Below are 23,233 nucleotides of genomic sequence, written 5' to 3' on the forward strand. Positions count from 1 at the left end.
TCTTGTGAGGAAAACAAACATTTTAAAGCACACACATTCAGGATGGATTATCTCTCTTACTCAGGCTAGGATTTCTAAACAAATAATAATCTCAAACTTAAGTTTTAGTTTTCTGTTATTTGAACAGACTTAAGTCCAAGTTTTGACTTCAATTTCTTTCGAGAAATCCAGGCCTGTTCCTCTAGAAATTAGCCGACGTAATGAAACGACAAAGGAAAGAGGTAAGAAACAAACTTATCCAGAATGTGAAGGAGGGGGAACAAATGAGAAAAGAGAACGAAACGAAAGGCGTCAAGAATGTTAAACCAAGCTACAGACTGGCAGATAGAAGTAGATCTAGGCAAGGAACTGTAGTTTCCTAATATTGTCCCAATAAACTTTCGACCCGACATGATCACCAGGAGAGTTTATAATGATAGACCTAGTAGAAGTCAAAGAAAGAGAGTAAAATATGAAGATCTGATGACAGCTCGCAGAGACAGTGGATGGCAGACATGGAGTTTTCCCGACGAAAAATAAGAGAATGGCAAACATGGATCCCTGGATATACCAGAGGTGGGATCAAGTGCCTAGAAGGAGGAAGCGTATACTGTTGACCGGTCACACCTGCCGTGAGCCCCATATCCTGATCAGGTAAACGAAGTAATCCGTAGTCAAAATCATTATGTAAAGAACGGTCTAACAATTGATATGAAACACGCCAGGCAGCTTTCAATACAGTGACATCTTGTATTTGCAAATGAGATCATTAAAATGACTTAGAATTTGCGAAATGCTGATTTTAAACGATTCAGATTATAGATTTGCTAGATTAAACTTCACTTGTTTTGTTTGTTGATTTAACATAAAGTCAAGAATTTTTCACTCAATTTGAGACGTCACCAGTTGTAGGTGAAGTACCACAAATTCAGACCTATGATTAGCGCTTACGGCTGTAGCAGTGAGGTTTTTTAACGTGTCAACGCCTGCCACGACACTGGACCTCCGTTTTTAAGGTCATATTCCAAAGACCCATGAATGCTGAGTGTTTGGCGAAGTGATAATCACTACCTATGTTAGACGCATCCATGGTATGAGCGAACCTCGAATTCACGACCTCCTGGTTACGATGCGAACGCTCTACCACTGAGCTACCGCGACCGGTCAAAGGACACTTCAAGGAGTTGAACCAATGAATAATACTTTGTATGTAAACGGAATTCAATTGCAATATAATACGTCAACATTCATAGCTGATGAAAATTATCTTCACCTTTCATAAAGGAAAATTACTGTTGAAAGTTATATATCAATTTATGAAAAGATGAAGATACCGAGCAGTGATCAATCGCATAACTCCTATAAAGAATACAAAAGGAAGAGTTGGGCAAACACGGACTTAGATCCAGCTATAGAGATATTTAACTGTCTGGGATTTAAACAACTGATTCATTAGTTTTTCAAATCCATCACATTATATGATTGATTGATTGCATATTGTTTAACGTCCCTCTTAAGAATCCTTCACTCATAAGGAGACGACACCATTGCCGGAAAGAGGGAAATACACTGTTGTACAGTTTGGAAAGGTAATGATTTAGACAGAGTCCTCCACATCTGCTTCGTACCTAGATATTTAATTGAAAATGGATACTGACGGCAAACTAACAACTTTATGACAAACGGGATGATTTCAGCTTCTCCATCGTCAACTTTCCATATTTATATTGCAATATTCCATTATCACCTGCATGTGATGTTTACCTATCTCAACTGATTCGATACGCAAGAGCTTGTTCTGCGTATGATCAGGTTTTAAATCGAGGCAAGCTACTGACAAACAAGTTGTTACAGGGGTTTCAACAGTCTCGTTTAAAGTCAGCATTTCGCAACTTCTATATTCGCTATAATGATCTAGTTTGCCAACACAACTTATCATTGGGTCAAATGCTGTCTGACGTGTTTCATGCCGATTGTTAGGGCGTTCTTAACACATTGATTTTGACTACGGATTACTCTGTTTCCCAAGACATAGGGCTCACAGCAGGTGTAACCGTTCGACAGGGGGTGCTTACTTCTTCTAGGCACCTGATCCCATGTCTGGTATGTCTTATGGTCCGTGTTTGCCCAACCATCTATTCTTTATTCCTTGTAGGAGTTATGAGATTGATAAATGTTCGTTATTTTCACCTTCTATTTTCAAGTAAAAGGTAATGATTCACTGAACCTTTTCCGGAAACTTTTATTCCAGATATTGTCGTTTTAAAGCACTCATTGGGATCGGAAAATTTGGGATTTGTAATAAGGTTAAAAAAAAAATTCAGATGTGTTGGAGCGTTTAGATACCTGTTTAAAGCTGACATGGAGTAATAAATATAGTAGAATTCTATGTGTCCGCCATATTTCTCTGCTTATCCGCCATATTAGTTGGATATTCTATTGTTATATGTACCGAGGTTGGCGTGGTATATAAGGGGGCGAGTTTTGCTTTACTTCACTTCACATCAGTGTCTTCGATTTACCTGTGCGGAGGTAACGCGTACATCTCCGATACTAATTTATATGACATCAAGAATAAATGAAATCACGTTTTGGAACACCATGCAGTGCTCAAAATTACAATACACATATTATACAGTAGTAAATCATTCTAAAAGCTTTGGATAAATAAATTTCGAATGGCTTTTCTTCACGTGAATGTACGTACATTTGCAGTAAATATGTCAAACTATACAAAATCGCGGAGAAATATTTCATCTATTAATAAAATTGAATAAGCAAAGGGTATAAAATCTATACCATTCACACTTACTTCAAGCAAAATGCAAATACATAAATACTACCGTATGTACATGACATGTATGCTCGCCATGAAAACGCATCGAATGCGGGCGACTATTTACCTGGGTCTACTCGTAATATCTGTAAAGGGCCGCAAATGTACGTGTACACTTGTCGAAAATACTCTAAGTAGTAGTAAAACTCCCTTTATTAGCATAATCCATGAAACAAAACGACAAACTCTATTTGTATTCCAACAGTAAACAACATTATCCATTGTACAGACTGCGACACACTTAGCCCGTGCAGATCAGCTATCTTCAATCAGGGGAAGTATCAGAGTATAATATGCACCCTGTATTGTGCATGAATCCTTATACCGTATGATTTACTGGTCAGAGTATTGCAGATTTGTAAATCAGAAAATCATTTAGGTACATGAATTGTTCATGTATATATAATTTGCATATACAACATTGTATGAGTGTGTGGGAGAGAGAGAGAGAGAGAGAGAGAGAGAGAGAGAGAGAGAGAGAGAGAGAGAGAGAGAGAGAGAGAGAGAGAGAGAGAACAGTAACTCAATATTGCTCTCATTATATTATTAGTTACAGTTATTTAGTGACCTGATACGGAAAAATACATGGTGTGAAAAGAAAACCCGTATCGGGCGAGGCGAAGACCTCTAACTGTATATGTGGGGATCTATATCATACAACTTACTGCATCATAGGCCTCAAATTCTTCATTTTGGCCCTGTTCCTTCAGATAGTCCCTAAGGATCTTAGCCGCTTTTACATTACCTCTGAATTAACTTTTAGCCTTTTCTCGTCTATTTGTGTTGCAGTACAAACGGAACCCCTCGCCCTTTACTTAACTTTTTACGAAGGAACGGAGTAAAGGGCGAGGTGTACGGATTGGTTGCAGTCGTCTGCCCAAATCGCTTCGCCATTTTGTCACGGCTGCAAGTCGAACCCGACAATAAATAAAATGGTCGATATTTGTCGGTTTTTTCCCGGTAGGCGTTAGAAGTAATCCGGCAGACCGACCGCGTCATAACTTATGAATATGCATACAGCGGAACGGAATTTACCGATGGTTAACGAGTATTGTTTAAGCACATGGTAATGGTTCTAAGAGAATCATGAACCCGGAGAGGTGGAAAACATTATGGACACCTGTGTCAGAGGACGGATTGTGTGGATGGGTGAGAACTTTAGAGGAAGCTGAGAATGTTCGAAAAGCGTATGAGGTAGAGACCTCCATCACATATGTTTCTGGGAAAAAGGAAGCGCACTTCGGAAGGCCAGAAATAGGTAGATCTAGGTTTATATTGAAAATTAACATTCTTTTTCATGTATGCAAATATTTAAAGTCAGGACAGCTTAATTTTCAGTCATCTAAAATATTGAACTGTATAAACTTTTTGTACGTGGAAATCGCCACCGCATACACAAATCTTGGGAGGGGGATATCCTGGTCTTGAATCCGCGCATACCCCCCCCTATCCAAATCTCAAGTGTTACCCAGTGGCGGATTTAAGAGAGCCCCCCCCCCTAAAAGTTTCAAATTTAAGGTAAATCATGGTCTCTTGTTTAGAAAAAAAATAAACCATGAAGCAATACATTTTTCCAGTCGGAGAAATCAATGATAAGATATTTTAATTTATTGTTTATCTTCAATTTATTTGATGCGCGCAACAATTCAATTAACGATGTTTTCAAAATAATTAATGATATCTTCAATTCTGAATTATTGCATATGGCAAGCCATATTCATATTTATTCCTCTAAAAAGATATCTTATATAATTTATGAGATGTCTTATATATTTTCAGTAAGATATGTTATAAATTTTATAAGATATCTCATATAGTTTACAGTGTATAAGATATCTCATAAGATATCTTATAAACTCATAAAGTTTATAAAATATCTTATATATCAAACAAGATATCTTATAAAGTTTATGAGATATCTTATAAAAAATAGAAGATCTCTTTAAATATAAATTTATTTTTTATAAGATGTCTTATAAAGCATAAAAGATACCTTATATGTTTTATAAGATATCTCATAAGTGACAAGACAACAAAAAAGATCTGACAAGGCAACATAAAGAATTGACAAGTCGACATAATTATCTGACAAGTTACTTTTACTGAGAGAATTTATATATCCCCCCCCCCCCCAAAAAAAACCCCTTAAAATTTGTGTTATTGTATTAATTTCACCTCATTAAAGGTGACTAAAAATAGTAAAAATGACTACATAGGAGACATATTTCAAGCCCTATAAAATCTGAAAAATCCAGGAGCTTGTCTTCCAGATTGTGGAAAATTAAATAATAAATATGCATCCTCTTAATTGATTGATATACTACTACTTGCAGGGGGTGTAGTCTAAATCATTATGATGTATAAATTGCCGAAACGCATCGGCATCTTTATGAAAACAAATTCAGAGGGTTCTTTTTTAACAGGATTTTTTTTTTAATTCCTTCTCTCCTCCTGGAAAATAGGGCCTTCATATACATCAGACATGTTAATTTATTGTGAAATGGAGTAGTAATAGCATTCATAGACAGTCTAATTCAGAACTATTAATTTTGATCAAGCAATAATTCAAATGAAAATGTGTTTTTGTTTTAAAAAGGATCTGTATAGAAATCTACAGTTGTTCTTTCAAGTATTGATTGTCTTTGCAGTTATTAACGAGAAGTCTCGGGTTCGCTTTAGTGATTTAGGAGATCCCTGTATTGTCCCTTATGATGGAACACCATTCGTTATTCTGGCAAGGTGCGAAAGACACTGTATTTTTGGGAAAGACAAACACCAAAAGAAGAAGAATGAAATGAAAGAAAGGAGGGAGTCTCTCCTCAAGGTAAAACTATATACTTTAAATGAATGCTACATGGAGCGACATGGAGGTCACTTATACACCATTATACTTTACACATTACAATTTACATATACATGTAATATCTGTCACCTATAGTATGTATTATTATAAGGTCAGTCTAGCAGATTCCCAGGTCAGTCTGACAGATTCCCTCATGAAAGGTCACTTATACAGCATACAATTTCTATGTGGTGTCTATGTCACCTATAGTATGTATTATTATAAGGTCAGTCTAGCAGATTCCCAGGTCAGTCTGTCAGATCCCCTCATGAAATATCACTTATACACCATACAATTTCTATGTGGTGTCTATGTCACCTATAGTATGTATTATTATAAGGTCAGTCTAGCAGATCCCCAGGTCAGTCTGACAGATCCCCTCTTGAAATATCACTTATACAGCATACAATTTCTATATGGTGTCTCTGTCACCTATAATATGTATTATGAAAAGGTCAGTCTAGCAGATTCCCAGGTCAGTCTGACAGATTCCCTCATGAAAGGTCACCTATACATCATACAATTTCTATATGGTGTCTCTGTCACCTATAATATGTATTATTAAAAGGTCAGTCTAGCAGATCCCCAGGTCAGTCTGTCAGATCCCCTCATGAAATATCACTTATACACCATACAATTTCTATGTGGTGTCTATGTCACCTATAGTATGTATTATTATAAGGTCAGTCTAGCAGATCCCCAGGTCAGTCTGTCAGATCCCCTCATGAAAGGTCACTTATACAGCATACAATTTCTATATGGTGTCTCTGTCACCTATAATATGTATTATGAAAAGGTCAGTCTAGCAGATTCCCAGGTCAGTCTGACAGATCCCCTCATGAAATATCACTTATTTACCATACAATTTCTATATGGTGTCTCTGTCACCTATAGTATGTATTATTAAAAGGTCAGTCTAGCAGATCCCCAGGTCAGTCTGACAGATCCCTTCATGAAAGGTCACTTATACAGCATACAATTTCTATATGGTGTCTCTGTCACCTATAGTATGTATTATTAAAAGGTCAGTCTAGCAGATTCCCAGGTCAGTCTGACAGATCCCTTCATGAAAGGTCACTTATACAGCATACAATTTCTATGTGGTGTCTCTGTCACCTATAATATGTATTATTAAAAGGTCAGTCTAGCAGATCCCCAGGTCAGTCTGTCAGATCCCCTCATGAAATATCACTTATACAGCATACAATTTCTATATGGTGTCTCTGTCACCTATAATATGTATTATTAAAAGGTCAGTCTAGCAGATTCCCAGGTCAGTCTGACAGATTCCCTCATGAAAGGTCACTTATACAGCATACAATTTCTATATGGTGTCTCTGTCACCTATAATATGTATTATGAAAAGGTCAGTCTAGCAGATCCCCAGGTCAGTCTGACAGATCCCCTCATGAAATATCACTTATTTACCATAGAATTTCTATATGGTGTCTCTGTCACCTATAGTATGTATTATGAAAAGGTCAGTCTAGCAGATTCCCAGGTCAGTCTGACAGATCCCTTCATGAAAGGTCACTTATACAGCATACAATTTCTATATGGTGTCTCTGTCACCTATAATATGTATTATTAAAAGGTCAGTCTAGCAGATCCCCAGGTCAGTCTGTCAGATCCCCTCATGAAATATCACTTATACACCATACAATTTCTATGTGGTGTCTATGTCACCTATAGTATGTATTATTAAAAGGTCAGTCTAGCAGATCCCCAGGTCAGTCTGTCAGATCCCCTCATGAAAGGTCACTTATACACCCATACAATTTCTATAATTTAAAACATGAGTTGATTAATATATATGTCTACTCTACAGGGTGACCATCCAGTCCCAAAGAAACGTAAAAAGTTACTCCAGGCTTCAAAGAAAAAAGGATGTCAGGCCAAGATAATCATGAAAGATGTTGTATTCTTCCATGACTATCAGGTAAAATGTGTGAAATTGTATGACCATTTCATTTTTAAGAAAAATTATTTTGGATTATGAATCAATGGGTTGATTCAATTCATAGATATGCATCATTTTTGTTTAACAGATTACAAATTTTTTGTAATTTTGGATAGGTGCAGAAAAACACAGAAAAACTGAAAAGAAAAGCAAGTGAACATCTGAGGGATGACATTTCAGACGTTCCTGACAAAGTAAAAAAACAGAGACGGATTTATATCTTGCTTCCAAAGAGTGAAGATCACGAGTCAACACATCTTACCGGACAAGTAAGTCAAAAATACATATTTTTAGGTTGAAGCACATATTAAACATGTATTAATATTGAATTGTTGATAGCATTCATTGCTATAATTTACTTGTTGCTCTTTTCAAATGAAATCGCATTTGAATTGATGCACACTATGATTTAATTGAAAAGAGCAATAGCTAAATGCATACATCAATTCAATTGCTGAGTGCAATAATTGAATTATTGCTTCCTTCAATTGAATTAATGATATCTTTAATTCAGTCGATGCATACAATGATTCTTTGGAAGTGAGAGCAATCATTTAATAATAAATGTCTTCAATTCAACATAATCACAATAGAATCAATGATCTTTTCAATTGTTGCTCTCTTTAAAAGAATTGATGTGTGCATTGATTCCTTATACACATGCATTCATTGTAAATGTAAAACTAAATAGTCAAAGATGTCTTCAATTGAATGAAAGAGATCATCAAATGATTTATACCAAGCTCCAAATTAAATATTGTGAGTGATTAATATACACCATGTTGATATGCACATCAATTGAATTGATGAGAGAATTAATAGAATTTATACACAAATCAAATCAATTATTGCTCTCATCAATTCAATTAATATGAGTATTGATTCAATTATTGGATGTAGCATTTGAAATGATGCTATACATGTATTCAAATAAGTAAACATATTTTTAATTGTTTGAGTTTATGTTAATTTGGCACTCCATTCATACAGAGAGGTCACATCCATACCAAGGAAGATATTTTTTTCAGAATTACAGGAACAAGATGTTGATAAAATTGTCCTTCTATATAGAATTGATATGTAAATCAATTAATTTTCAGCTGGCAGGCTTCATGAATCCTCTGTCCAAGGAAGTTCGAGATAAACTTGGTGAACTTGTTGGGCATGGTGTGACAAGTGTTTCAGAGATGCGAAGACATTTGCGTGTGTATGTTGATACCTTGCTCTTTAAAGATATTAAGCGTCCTGCATTGTCCGATGCTGCCTACTATCCAACAGACGAAACAATCAGGACACAAATCTACCTTGCCCAGCTGAGGTTGAGGTAATTCAACATGTTGAAAGTTTAATTTACTAGTAATGTAATTTTCATTTTGACAAATTATACAACTAATTAGTTGTGCTTGATGGAAAACATTCAACACTTTAAGAGAAGAAAATACTGTCATTTTGATGTAGATACTCAAGGATAGATCAAGAAAATCTCCTGCAAAAGGTAGCAGAGTGGCAAGACAATTATCCAAAGGATAATTTCATCTTTATGCCTGCCTCTGACTCTGCACCAACTGACAGAGATATTTTGAGGAACATAGATTGTGTGGAGCAAGATGATGATGATGAGGTCTATCCTCAAATACAGACAACAGAGACAATAAATTTTTTCTTCTGTCACCAGAGTGAATTTCAACGTCATCTATTGTACAGGTTTGAATTAATAAAACTTATTAAAACTGTCAGGTGTTTTGATTGATTGTTTAAGGTAGCAATTATGTAATTGTGATTCATTTTTTATTCAAATATTGTTAAGAAAATCTGTCAGTGTTGAAGATTTCATTTCAGTCTTTCAAATACTGATTTACCATAATGTAACAGATGTAAGATAAATGTTTGCATTTGATTTGTTTTGTTTTCTTTTACTTGTGACTTGCTATTCTTTAGAATGAATTTTGTTGCAGGTATGGAAATTCCCTGTGCTTGCTAGATGCAACCTACAGAACCACAAAGTATGCATTGCCACTGTTTTTCCTTGCTGTCAAAACCAACGTAGGGTACAGTGTAGTGGCTGAATTTATTGTTCAGCACGAGACGAAGAGATCAATAATGCAAGGCCTACAGACAATAAAAACCTGGCTCCATAATGCACCAGACAGGCCAGCAGAGTGGTACTGGGAACCCAAGTTTTTTATGACAGATTTTTGTGAAAGAGAAATTGTTGCAATTGAGGAAATTTTTCCTGGTATGATGGTTAATTTTTATTTTTCAGTAAGTTTATAATGAAAATTCAATTGATTTAGAGGCAATAAGAATGCAGTGAATACTAGGATATTTGAATTTTCGTATGAAAGTAAAACTTCTCCCTGTATAGTTAAAGTAAATTGACAGAAAATAATTATTTATGTAATGTATATAACTATTTTAATTGGTGACATTAAATTAATGACATTTGAATTACCAACTGTTATTCCCACATGTTGATTTTTATTTTTTCCAGAAAGCTTTGTTTTTATCTGTGATTTTCACAGAGAACAAAGCTGGATTAGATGGGTCAGCAAGACAGACAACGGTCTTACTGATTGCAAAGACCGCGTGCTGGGAATGCTGAGGAGTTGTGCTCATGCATCATCAGAAAAGGAGTACACAGAGGCCATCATGAACTTGCAAAGTTCCGATATTTGGGCCCGGAACAATCGCCTAAGGAACTGGTTCACAAAAACTTGGATGACTGAGAAAAAGGTTTTTTAAAGTACTGATATTCCAATTAATAGTGGTGATTTAATCAGTTAAATTATTATGTTATATACTTTTTGTCTGTCTGTCTGTCCATCTTTCTGTTTGTCTGTCACAAAATCTTGTGAACACTTCTCCTCCTATATGGTTTATTGGATAGACTTAAAATTTTGTACAGTGCTTCATTATCATTTAATAATGTTCACATTGTTATGACCCATGGATGTAATATTTTTCTACAATTTACAGTGGATCAAAGAAGAGCATTTTATAGCGTTTTCATGTTCAAGGGTATATTACATTGGCCACATTAAAACCAGGTCACTGTGACTTTTCATTAAGAAGATATCCGTCTGTCCGTCTGTCTGTTAGCTTTTTCGTGTCCGACCCGTAACTTAAATACTACAAGGCCTAGAATCATCAAACTTTGTCTGTAGATACATCTTGGGTAGAAGGTGTGTCGCACATTAAAACCAGGTCACTGTGACTTTTCATTAAGAAGATATGGCCATATATGGCAAAAACTTGTCCGGCTCATAACTTGAAAACTATTAGACCTAGAATCACCAAAATTGGTCAACTAATGCATCTTAGGTAGAAGGTGTGTCGCATCCTACTTTAAGGTCACTGTGACATATAAAAAAAAATGTTTTAATAGGTACAATCTATACTGTTAACAATATGTGACGGGCGTATCATGTGCCGTGGCGGTGCACTTTTTTCCATATCATTTAGTACAGTAAGGGGGAGGGGGTGTAATTTGGAGCACTTTCAATTTGGGATGCTGGGGAGGCATTTACTGTTAATAAAACCAATTAATATTTCAACTATGTACTGTGCAGTACTGATCAATGGCTTGTACTTACATATGTAGCGGTGGGTTTGGTCCCAGAGGTATGGATCAGGACTCTTGGTGAATACAAACAATGGTCTGGAGAGACAGAATAAAGTCTTCAAGTATCAGTTTTTAGAGCAACGAAAGAACAACAATGTCTCAGGAATGATATCAAGCCTTGTACATCAGTATTTACCCACAATGATGCTAAAGTAAGCCCAAGTTTAATTTTCTAATGTAATGTTCTTTTATTTGTTAAATGCATGTGCATGGATTTTCTTGTTTCATTATCTTTATGTCTGGAAACATATAAACATTAAACATTGAAATTCACATGATTTCAGAATTAATAATATTGAATGAAAATATCTCATGTCCCTTTAGCAAGGACAAAATGTATTATTAGCAATTATTATGTTTCCCCTCTTCCAGGGGGAGACATATTGTGTTTGTACTTTCTGTCAATCTGTCTGGCTGTCACAAAATCTTGTGTACGCTTCTCCTCCTTTAAGGCTTATTCGATAAATTTGAAACTTTGTACAATGCTTCACTCTCATTTGTAGATGTGCATATTGTCAGGACAGGAGGATACAATTGTTATCTAAGAGGGGTGGGGGTGTAAAATAGCTTGTGAACACTTCTCCTCCAATATGGCATATTGGATAACCTTGAAATTTTGTAGAATACTTCATTATCATTTTATGATGTTCACATCGGTCTAATCAGGGATCTAATATTTTCCTACAATTTACAGTGGATCAAAGAGGAGTGTTTTATAGCTTTTTACATATGTACAAGGGTATATGTTCACTTTCCTACTGGTACTTCAGCATAACAGCTAGTCATTATTTTTGTATCATATACAACAATGACATTGGTCACATCAATGTTGAATATTTTCTCAATCTTTTTCCTCAATGCACATAGTACTGTTCATAATGTCTAAGTTCCTGCTCATGCTTTCTCATCCATACCATACAGTACATTAAGGGGAGGGGGTTGTAATTTGGAGCACATTCAATTTTGGGAGCTGGGGAGACATTTGTTTTTAACAAAAACAAATTATATTTCAAAGATTTCTTAAGTGATTTAAGAATGATGATGAAAATCAATGAGGCATAATAGAACATTTGTTTTCAGGAATGCCAAGTTATATTTTGCATGCAAGTTATTTTGATGAATTGATGATTATATTTAGACAGTTGAGAGAGAAAAGGTGCAGGTAAGTAATAATGCCATGTAAGCTGCAAAATTTATCACTATACATATTCCTATTACCATTAATACTCCTTAGAATGTTTAATTCCTGATTAATATCATAAGCATTTTCATCTCACGCATGCATACCCAAACCTCCACAGAACTCAAATCCACTTGAACAAAACAAAATTTTCAATATTTCATGAGCTTTGCCAAAATAGAGTAGAGAACTTTTAATGCCATGTATTTTTCCTTGCCTTTTAATGCATGTATAGTGTAATATTGGTACTTTTATGCACGAAATATTCATATGGCATTGTACGATATATTATTTTAACTTTGTCTACTAATTCATGTCACATCTGACCACAAATAGTCACTGTAAACCCAACCTTTTTTCATAAGCATGAAAGGTCCACTGTTTCTCACTGACTCATGTCATGGGATTTGAAAAAAGTGTCTCATAATGGGACTACCATAGTAGGTTCTATCAGGAATAATTGCAATCTGAGCATGTTTTTCTGAGAAAATTAGTTTCAAAGAGATAAGGGTAATTTAACAATCTACTAATCCTTGGTAATTCTATAGTCTTATAAAACACTTGCAATCTGGGACATGGTGTTTTACAAACACATCTTGTTGAAAAAGTTATGGACCTTAAATTTAGCAAATGCCAGAAAGCAGGGCGCTTTGTGGTGGTTGCCATCATTTTAATTTTATAATGTTATAAACTGCTTCAGTGTAATTGATTTCATGAAGAAGAATATATTATAAAATATTATAGAGAAGTTAGAAAGTACAATTTCTGAAGATGCTGTTGTCATGATTCCAGTATCCACATTTTCTTTCAGATGTTTACCAATAGGTGATTCTAAGCATTGAAAAAATGTCTTCTGTTTTATATTTTACATAAACCCTTGCAAAAGTACATTATTGTTACATTTAAAAATTTAAATTCTGTGAGATTCAAACCTATGATCCACATATTTATAGGTTAACCCACATATCGAGGTAATATATTGCTGACCTTGATGATGAATGATACTACTTTAAATAAAGTCCTCCAACTCTTGGCATTTTTGTCATGTTTGCTAATTAATGTCACAAAATAAACACCTTATAATAAAAACACTCAATCATAACCTCTCTTGGGTGTATTATGTACCGTTTACGGTACTCTTGTTGCATAAATGATGTGTTATAAAGTATCTATTTTATTTAGATATATAAGGGATAACGCCACAGCAACAGATGTGTATGGAAGGTCTTATATTACTCATGTACCATAATTTTTGAAAAACAGACCTCCAAGCTTCATAAAGCACTGCATGTCAAAAATGGAATTAGCAGATACCATCAGTGCAAATGAAATTAATTCTACGGGCAACAGAACATATAAGGTAAATATTATAACACCATTTAAGTGGTGTAAGATTACTAAAATTCATAGAAATGTACTGAATAATGTAAACATTGATATTCACACAATTCATGGCCCCTGGGTTAGGGGTTCAGGCCCTAGGGCAGGGCCAATATGTCCATATAATGAAAGTGTATTAAATAATAGAAAATCTTCTCTACTGCCATATACATGTATATATATATGAGAAAAACTAAATGCATGATTATAATGATGTTCGTGACGCTCTCTATTCATGGCTCCGGGGTCAGGGGTTCAGGCCCTTGGTCAGGGCCAATATGGCCACATAATAAAAATATATAAAAATATACTTTTTCTTCTCTACTGTCACAGTCATGGGAGATAAATTAAATGCATGGTTGTGATGTCCATAATGTCCTCTTCGTAAATTGTGAAATTCATGGGTCAGGGTTTTTTTTTGGGGGGGGGGATGTCAAAATGAATTATATGTTTCAAACTTCCATTTTTCCTTCTTCTGTAAATGAATAGGAATTGTGTGCATATTTTGAAAGGTCATATTCATGTGCACAAAGGACTCCATATTGAGATTTAAATGCAAATATGAGACTCCCTGTATGGGCTATGATACTCAGGTGACCATTAAGGCCCTTGGGCCTCTTAAAATGTGATTTCAAGTTTAATAGAATATTTTAATTCTGATAGGTGAAAAGTCAATCTGACCCTGGACAAAGAACAGGTTACCAAGTCGTAATGGACAATGGAAATGGGATGCCTAGCTGTGAATGCCATGCTTGGATGTGGACATTACTTCCCTGTAAGCATATCTTTGCTGTTATAAAACACACAGAATCATCCTGGGAAGATTTACCCCTCCAGTATCTCTCCTCCCCATATTTCAACATTGACTCCCATGTGATAGGAATTCCTATTCCATCTGAAACACTTGAAGAAGATGGGGAAAACAGCAACATGAATGGAAATCAATTTTGTCTTGATGCAAATGTAGAGGATGTCTCAAATTTTATGGATCTTCCTTCAGCAAGGAAAAGCCCAAAATCTCTAAAAGCTCTGGCAATCCAGTGCAGAGAAAAACTGTCACTTTTACAAAATGCAACATATCTGTGCCAAAGTGAAGGTGCTTTTAGAGCACTGGGCTGTCAGTTGGAGGATGCTTTAAGTGCCTTCAAAAGCAGTTTGTACATGGACAGTGGACTTTTTAAAGAAACTGTAGATAAAGTGACAAAAAAAACTGTAAAACGACCAGTAACACAAAAAGATGTACTACCATGTAAAAAGGTCAAAATTCTCAAAGACGTGAACAGACGGAAAAGGGACAATAAAAGAAGTAGAAAGCTTCCATTGAAGTCCAAAAATTGTAGTGAAACAATAATAATAGAGGGACATGAGCCAGTTCCGAATACAATACAGGAAGAAATTAAAGGTATCTTATTTTCTGCTTCTTTTTGGATAAAATCCATCAATGAGTAACTACTGTGGTTTTATCGATATTCGAGGGCATCAATTCTACTGTTTTTATTCAAATGCATAGTTTCAAGGATACTTGTATATGTTGAATTGGATTCTATAGTATACATCATAACACACTTATTTTGTATATCAACTCAAGATCAAAATCCACAAAAATTGGTACTCAACGAAAATTGGTGAAACCACAGTATTAGAAATTTGGCTTTTCAGAAACTGTTTATTATGTAAGATTTATTATAGTTGACAAGGTGTATAATGATCCTTATTTGACCTTGTCCTCTCATTTTAAGGTTAATTCTTACATGTCTTGCAATGAAATGGCAGGGGAAAGTTAAAAAGAAGAGATAAGTGTTTGAATAGTTTAATCATGTTCTTACAGACTCCAAACATCCAAAGAGTATATTGAAATTGAAAGACAGGAGATCAAAAAGTATCCATAAAAAAGTGCATTTTGAGGGAGAGGCTGATTTGAGTCATCCACTTACTCATATGGACCACGATCAGGGTATGAAAGTACTTCCTTACTTCTACACTATCCTATTGTATTTGTGGTATGACATTTATACCCGTCTACTTGTTCTGGATTTACATCTTTTAAATGAAAGGTGAGATAACGAACAGTGATCAATTATCAATCTCATAATTCCTATAAGCAATACAAAATTAGAGAGTTGGGCAAACATGGACCCCCTGGATATACCAGAGGTGGGATCAGGTAAACGGAGTAATCCGTAGTCAAAACCAGTGTGCCAAGAACAGCCTAACAATCAGTATAAAACATGTCAGACAGCATTTGACCCAATGATAGGTTGTAATGGCAAACTAGATCATTATAAGGCATAGAATTTGCGAAGTGCTGACTTTAAACGGGACTGTTGAAACCCCTGTAACACCGGTGTAACTTGTTTGTCAGTAGCCTGCCTCAATTTAAAAACTGATCATACACAGAACAAGCTCTTGCGTATCGAATCAGTTGAGAGATATAAACACCATATGCAGGTGATAATGGAATATTGCTACATAAATATGGGAAGTTGACGATGGAGAAGTTGAAATCATCCCGTTTGTCATAAAGTTGAGTTGTTAAATGTACAATATTTGTAGATATTATTAAAAATTTATATGTTATGTCTTAGTCATCTCCTTAACTTATATCAGAACTGGTAGATAATATAATTAAACTTGGACTTTCACAGCTTTAGATGCAGTTAAGAAGCTATGGAACCTCAGGGAAAGTTCCAACTACATAATAGCAAAGGTGTCCGCCTACAATATAACAGATGAGGATTTTAAGTCACTAGCTTGTAGGAACTGGTTGACAGATCAGGTTAGATACAAAAAATTTATGAAAATGTTCATAAACATCAGTATTTGTCTTATTTGAAAAATAAAGCTATATCAATATATAATTTGAATGCTAGAAGCATGTACTTCCAAGTGTTTCAATTTGCAGTCCTTTCAGTAACATCCTTAAATTTTGAGTATCTGGTTAATTTATGCACTCCAAAAAAATGTTGCATAATTTGTTTTTGCAGGTCATGGATGCATACATCGCATTTATAGTTCAAGCTGAAATTGAAAAGGGTAAACAGATCACAATGTACCCTTCACAAACCATGACTGCTATTATGAGTGGTACTTTTTCAGTGGAAAATTGTCGAAAGAAGGTAGCTTTACAAAACATGTAATTGTTCAATTTGAAGAAAATGAAGTGGATATGTGTGATATTTTCATAGGACAGTAACTCCTTGTCTAACATTATGCAGGTGATATTTCTTATGATGTGAGATGAAGTGCCTGTGTCATGATAGTGATACCAAGTTTTATTAGACTAAGTGCTGAAAGTATATATAATTTATGAATGATCATATATACTTCATGATTGAACACTGTAGTAATATTTTGAGAAAACTTTTGTCTGTAATTTAAATCCTAAATAATTTTAGTTCTTGATCTTTTACATTTATAGCTAAAAGTGTTTGAATGTGAAGCCATAGTAGGAGCTATTATCAAACATCAGCATTGGACATTAGTGGTGATTATTGTTTGATATATTTTTTCATGATTACAAATATTAATACTGATATTTATTTCAACAAAAAATATAATATAATCATATAAATGATCTGACATCACATGTTCTACACAGTCTGTTTTATTGTGTGGATCCTTCATCTGGGGATCATAATATGAAAGTCTACATTCCATTGTGAGTGATACATTACATTTCTATGATCTAATTTGTATTTTGTGTGTATGTTTCTCTTTATACATAGATTGTTGAACCAAAGAAGGGATTGATTTATTTCTACAATCCATTGAATGAGAGGAGGATCCAAATCAGGGACATTCAAAGAAATTGGTGGTGTGTAAATCTGAGAATGTACAAATATCAAAGTTTGTACATGTCAATATCTGTCTTTTACCAGAATCTTCACTTTATATCAAAGTGTGTTAAAGGAGCGTAAGGCTCAATGCCATGTGTTTCATTACATAGTTAAATTTACTAGTAATAGTTTCATTTAAAGCAGAATTTTTTTAATTAAGAGTTTCTAGTGTTTGTCACATCTCCTTTTGTTTTAAACATGGACACTATTTGAACTGAAAATTTGCAAATTTAATTTTCCCATTTTTACAGTGCTGAACTAATAGATTATATGTAAACAAAAACATGCCACGAGCCTTGTTTAAATAACAAAGAATTGTAAGTGCTGTATCTCATTTGTATCTCAACATTTACTGACATTCAAATCTTTGCGGACCATTAGAAATACCTTAGATAAGCACTGTAAACATTAAGAATGGGAAAATAAAATTTATAAATTTTCAGTTCAAATCGTGTCCATGCCCTTTTAAACTCATGCATAGCTGCAAGATAAACTGGAGACAATTTATCAGGTGATAATTATTGAGTTAAATCTATATTTTTCATAAAGTTCGTACATGAGTGCAAGGATGATTGCTCTGAATGAGCTGGATAACATGCAGTGGAAAGTGGAAACAAGAGAGCATTCAAAGCAAACTGATAGTTTCAATTGTGGAGTGTATTGCCTTATGGTATGTGTATTTTTCTAAAAGTTCAAGAAGCATTTTTTAGATGAAATGAAGAAAATATAAGTTTATAAGCCAGTTGAAAAATTCATTGTTTCTTTTACTTGATAAATGTATTAACAGCAATTGCTATTACTATCACAAAATTAATATTACTTAACAGTTTGCTGAAAGACATTTCAGTGGACAGCCCATCTCGAACATTACCAATGCAGACTTGGACTTGATGAGAAACCGAATTGCTACAGATTTAATGATGTTTGAAGGTGTGTATGTTATATATTTAACAGGGATGGTGGTGGTGGTGGGAATTAATACATAATATTTCTGAACATATTCTAACTTTGTATTGCTACATGGAATAGAATAAAAATTATAAAATATATTACTTGCTGCTTACTTTAATGTTTTAGTGTACCTGACAGAACATTGTCCTGCATGTGGATTTGTTACACGGAGAGATAATGAGGTGAGGTATTCATTTACTTTTTATATGCCCGTCGAAGACGGGATGTATTATGGTTTGGCGTCCTCCGTCTGTCTGTCTGTCGGGACCTTGTGGGCAGGATACAGACCGAACCGTAAGCTCCAGGATTTTACAATTTGGTACATTTAATCACCATGAGGAGAGAAAGATGCATATTGTTTTTCAAGGTCAAAGGTCAAGGTCGTAGTATCACTAAGTAGGAAAACCTTGTGGGCAGGATACAGACCGAACCGTAAGTTCCAGGATATTACAACTTGGTATATTTGATCACCATGATGAGCGGAAGATTCCTATTGTTTTTCAAGATCAAGGTCGCAGTATCACTTAGTAGGAAACCTTGTAGGAAGTAACCAGACTGAACTGTTGGAGTTAGGACTGTCAAACTTGGTACAATTCACCTTATGCCAAGTGAAAATATTACATAGAGAATACATGATTTGTCTGTTTATACGATGCAAAGAAAGTATGTCACACCCTGATGAGTGATGATACTACCTACCTGAAGCCAAGTTCTACAAAGCTCAAGTGAGCTTTTCTGATCACCAGTTGTCCCCAGTCCGTCTGTCTGTTCGTGCTATAATTTGATCCTTATGAGTTTAAAAAATTGCTATTTCAAACTTGCGAGTTACTTAAGAATTAAGAGTTAAGCTCATAATTTTTTTCCTATAAATTAACTCAGGTGTGGTTTGTGAGATTTATTTTAGATAGGAAACTAACTCTTAACTCATGGATGTGTCACTTGTCTATTGACCTACTTTTAATAAAAATCTGACCTATACAATATACTCTGAGCTATTTAAGACAGATCTTTCATATCTTGACTTATATATTTTTCTTATTACAAGACCTTTCATTTCATATGATCTGTGACATTGAACTTGGAGTTTGACCTACTTTTAAGAAAACATAACCTATTGAATATATCCAGAACTATTTTAGGTAGGGCTTCCATATCTTGTGTATAGATTCTTTATCTATAGATTCTTTGTGGCAATACCCTATACACAATTGTGCTTGATCTTTTGATTTTTCCTTTGAGTTTGACCTACTTTTTAAATAAAACCTGACCTATTCAATTTCTCCTGAACTATATAGGGTAGGGCTTTTATATTTTGTACACATGTTCTTTATGGCAAGACCTTATTACTTTGTGAAGTTTGACCTTGTGATGTTAACCTTAGAGTTGGACCTACTTTTTAAATCTCTGATTTATTCAATATTTCCTGAACTATTCAAAGCAGATCTTATCCAGAACAGCAAGATCATGTTAGTCATATTGGTGTTGAGGCATCTCTGTGTTGTGTGAATTCATTTTCAGTTATTTTGTGATCATTTAGGGTTAGGTTGGGGCCACAATATGGGGACAATATTTTTCATGGGAATAAAGATTGATAAAATAAATCTTTTAAAAATCACAACAGCTGAACAATGGCAGGGTCAAGGTGACTCAGGTGTGCGATGTGGCCCATGGGCCTCTTGTTTAATTATTGTGTATGAGCTTCACTTGAGCCATGGCCATGTCAAACCCAAGACGTAAACGCTCCTTCACCAAACACTTGGTGTGTAAAGATGAAAAAACATAGGTCCAATGTTTCAACTAAGAATAGGTCTAAATTTGTGGTACTTCACCTAACAGTTGGTGATATCTCAGTATGAGGGGAAAATTCTTACAGGGACGTAAAACAAAACAAACTAACAATAAAGTACAAATTTTAAGTATGTAAGCTATGTTTTAGTCTGAATAAACCATATGTAAGGTACAGCTAATCTTTCATAGTCACAAACCTTGTCTATTGTCTCCATTCACACTACATCATAGCAGTTTGAGGTAGGGTAGGTACTCCCAGACTCAGTAGTGATGTTGCTAATCTTTTATGCTTTTCTGTAGATGAATTGTGAAGAATGCACCAGACACTTTCATAAAAAAAACCACTGTGTTGGGGAGGAAAACATTTCAAAAAATAGCTTTATCTGCAGGATGTGTACCATTCGATTTTGGGTATGTGACATAATGTGTAACAAAATATTACAAATAAATATTTATTCTGAAATATATTCCACTGCAATATGATTTACTAGTACCAAGTAAGATTATCAAATGTGTTGTGTGTCTTCTTTGAAGGGAGAAAACGACAATAAAAAATCACCTGGAAAAAATGCTGCTAAAAAGGTAAAGTTTTGCTGATTTGAAAACCAACTAGGCAAAGAAATTGAAGAGAGTTTTGTATAAATATTTATTAAAATATATAATAATATTCTTTGATAATATTATTAATTTTGTTTTAGATACTGTATATTAAGGAAGTTTGTATATGGGTACATGTGTTCAGTGTTAGCTCATCTAAGCCATAGACTTAGATAGGCTATTTTGATTATAAAGCATCTGGTGTCTGTTTATTATGTATGTATTATAAGTGTTTATAGTTCAATATGTTCTCTGGAACAATGGGACATATTTAAACCCAACTTAGCACTAAGCTTCTAAAGGTAAGGACTAGAGAGGATCATTTTTATTCAGAGGAGGACCATAACTCCCATTTAAGGATAATTAAACAGTGAAAATAGAAATGGGGTCTTCTCAAAATACTTTGGTCCGAGAGTTGCATCCAAAGTAAAGGTGGGGTTGAATTTCTGTATGGGAATATAAAGGAAAACAGGTAACTTCAGTGAGTGTAATGTTTTAGATTATTGTTACATGGAAAATTGTTGTTTATTTATTGTTCTCTTTTTTTTCTGAAACACTAGACAAAGAAATCCATCAGTCTGAGGAAGAAATCTTCAAAGTGAATTTGATTTTTTGAGGACCTTCAGTTTCACGAAGATGAGCATGTATAAGAGTCATTTGATAATCAATTACCTTCACAGACAATGTATTACAAGTTAAATTTTATTGTCAGGCAACTCTCTCTTCAAATAATGTTTAAATGTTGTAATATACTGAAAATTATGTACAGTGTACCTACATTATGTTCCAATAATGTATATTTTGTGAGAAATAGTACACGATTTACAGCATACATAGAAATCAGTACATTAAATAATTCAATGATTCAGAAATCATGAATTTGTTTTCAATGATGCTCTATTATGAAACTTAAAGCAGCATTCTGATATTACAATCTAGTATGTTTAAAATGTTTTGTGAATCACATATAGGATAAAGGTTTCAAGTACTAACATTTAGTCGATTTGATATTTGTAATACACCTTATGATGATGCTCTGATATGATTTGTAAATTGTAATCTGTATAGTATGATATCATAGACACTTCGAGGTCATATTGGGCAAGGTGTACATCAAACCCAATGTTTTTCTTTTCAAGGACCCCCATATATTTACGTATTACCCCTCTAGGTGTCTTTATAACGAATTTATCCTGCTAATGATTTTACATTGATTAAAGGCATATTGACATTATTCATTCTTGATGCTTTATTAAATGTATACCATAATAAAGCATTGCAGCATATCTATTAAAGTTGAGCTCTATCAAATATACAACACTGAAAAAATAGCTGCAACATTTAAAACCAACAGCATTGGGGAGAAAAACAACTTTTTACCTCACCTGAGCTGAAAGCTCAAGTGATCTTTTCTGATCACCTGTTGTTCGTTGTCTGTCCATCTGTAAACTTTTCACATTTTCGACTTCTTCTCCAGAACCACTAGGCCAATTTCAACCAAACTTGGCAAAAAGCATCCTTGGGTGAAGGGCTTTCAAGTTTGTTCAAATGAAGGGCCATGTCCCTTTCAAAGGGGAAATAATTACAAAAAATGCAAAAATAGGGTGGGATCATTTAGAAGTCTTCTTCTCAAGAACCACTGGGCCAGAAGAGCTGAAATTTACATTAGAGCTTCCTGACATAGTGCAGGTTCAAGTTTGTTAAAACCATGATCCCCGGGGGTAGCTTGGGGCATATAGAAATTGTATGGTGTTTAAGTGACCTTTTATTAGGGGATCTGTCAAATTGTATGGTGTATAAGTGATATTTCATGAGGGGATCTGACAGACTGACCTGGGGATCTGCTAGACTGACCTTATAATAATGCATACTATAGGTGACATAGACACCACATAGAAATTATATGGTGTATAAGTGATATTTCATGAGTGGATCTGACAGACTGACCTGGGGATCTGCTAGACTGACCTTATAATAATACATATTATAGGTGACATAGACACCATATAGAAATTGTATGGTGTTTAAGTGACCTTTCATGAGGGGATCTGACAGATTGACCTGGGAATCTGCTAGACTGACCTTTTAATAATACATATTATATGTGACATAGACACCACATAGAAATTGTATGGTGTATAAGTGTTATTTCATGAGGGGATATGACAGACTGACCTGGGGATCTGCTAGACTGACCTTATAATAATGCATACTATAGGTGACATAGACACCACATAGAAATTGTATGGTGTATAAGTGATA

The 23,233-nt window shown here is 34.6% G+C and overlaps 1 protein-coding gene across 1 annotated transcript; it reads left to right on the plus strand.

Moving 5' to 3' along the window:
* The first annotated feature begins 3,901 nt into the window (after positions 1 to 3,901).
* Positions 3,902 to 21,573, plus strand: LOC125679842 (uncharacterized). Its single transcript, XM_056153347.1, has 22 exons — positions 3,902 to 4,073; positions 5,347 to 5,639; positions 7,486 to 7,596; positions 7,734 to 7,886; positions 8,718 to 8,941; positions 9,076 to 9,321; positions 9,573 to 9,853; positions 10,109 to 10,350; positions 11,219 to 11,391; positions 13,683 to 13,779; positions 14,463 to 15,201; positions 15,628 to 15,753; positions 16,445 to 16,575; positions 16,784 to 16,915; positions 17,218 to 17,283; positions 17,525 to 17,613; positions 18,185 to 18,305; positions 18,463 to 18,565; positions 18,713 to 18,768; positions 20,675 to 20,785; positions 20,909 to 20,956; positions 21,532 to 21,573. The coding sequence occupies exons 1-22, from the start codon at positions 3,902 to 3,904 to the stop codon at positions 21,571 to 21,573; spliced, it is 3,756 nt and encodes a 1,251-aa protein (XP_056009322.1).
* The last annotated feature ends 1,660 nt before the right edge of the window (positions 21,574 to 23,233 follow it).

The sequence above is a fragment of the Ostrea edulis genome, chromosome 2 (genome assembly GCF_947568905.1).
Source record: "Ostrea edulis chromosome 2, xbOstEdul1.1, whole genome shotgun sequence".
Lineage (NCBI taxonomy): Eukaryota > Metazoa > Mollusca > Bivalvia > Ostreida > Ostreidae > Ostrea > Ostrea edulis.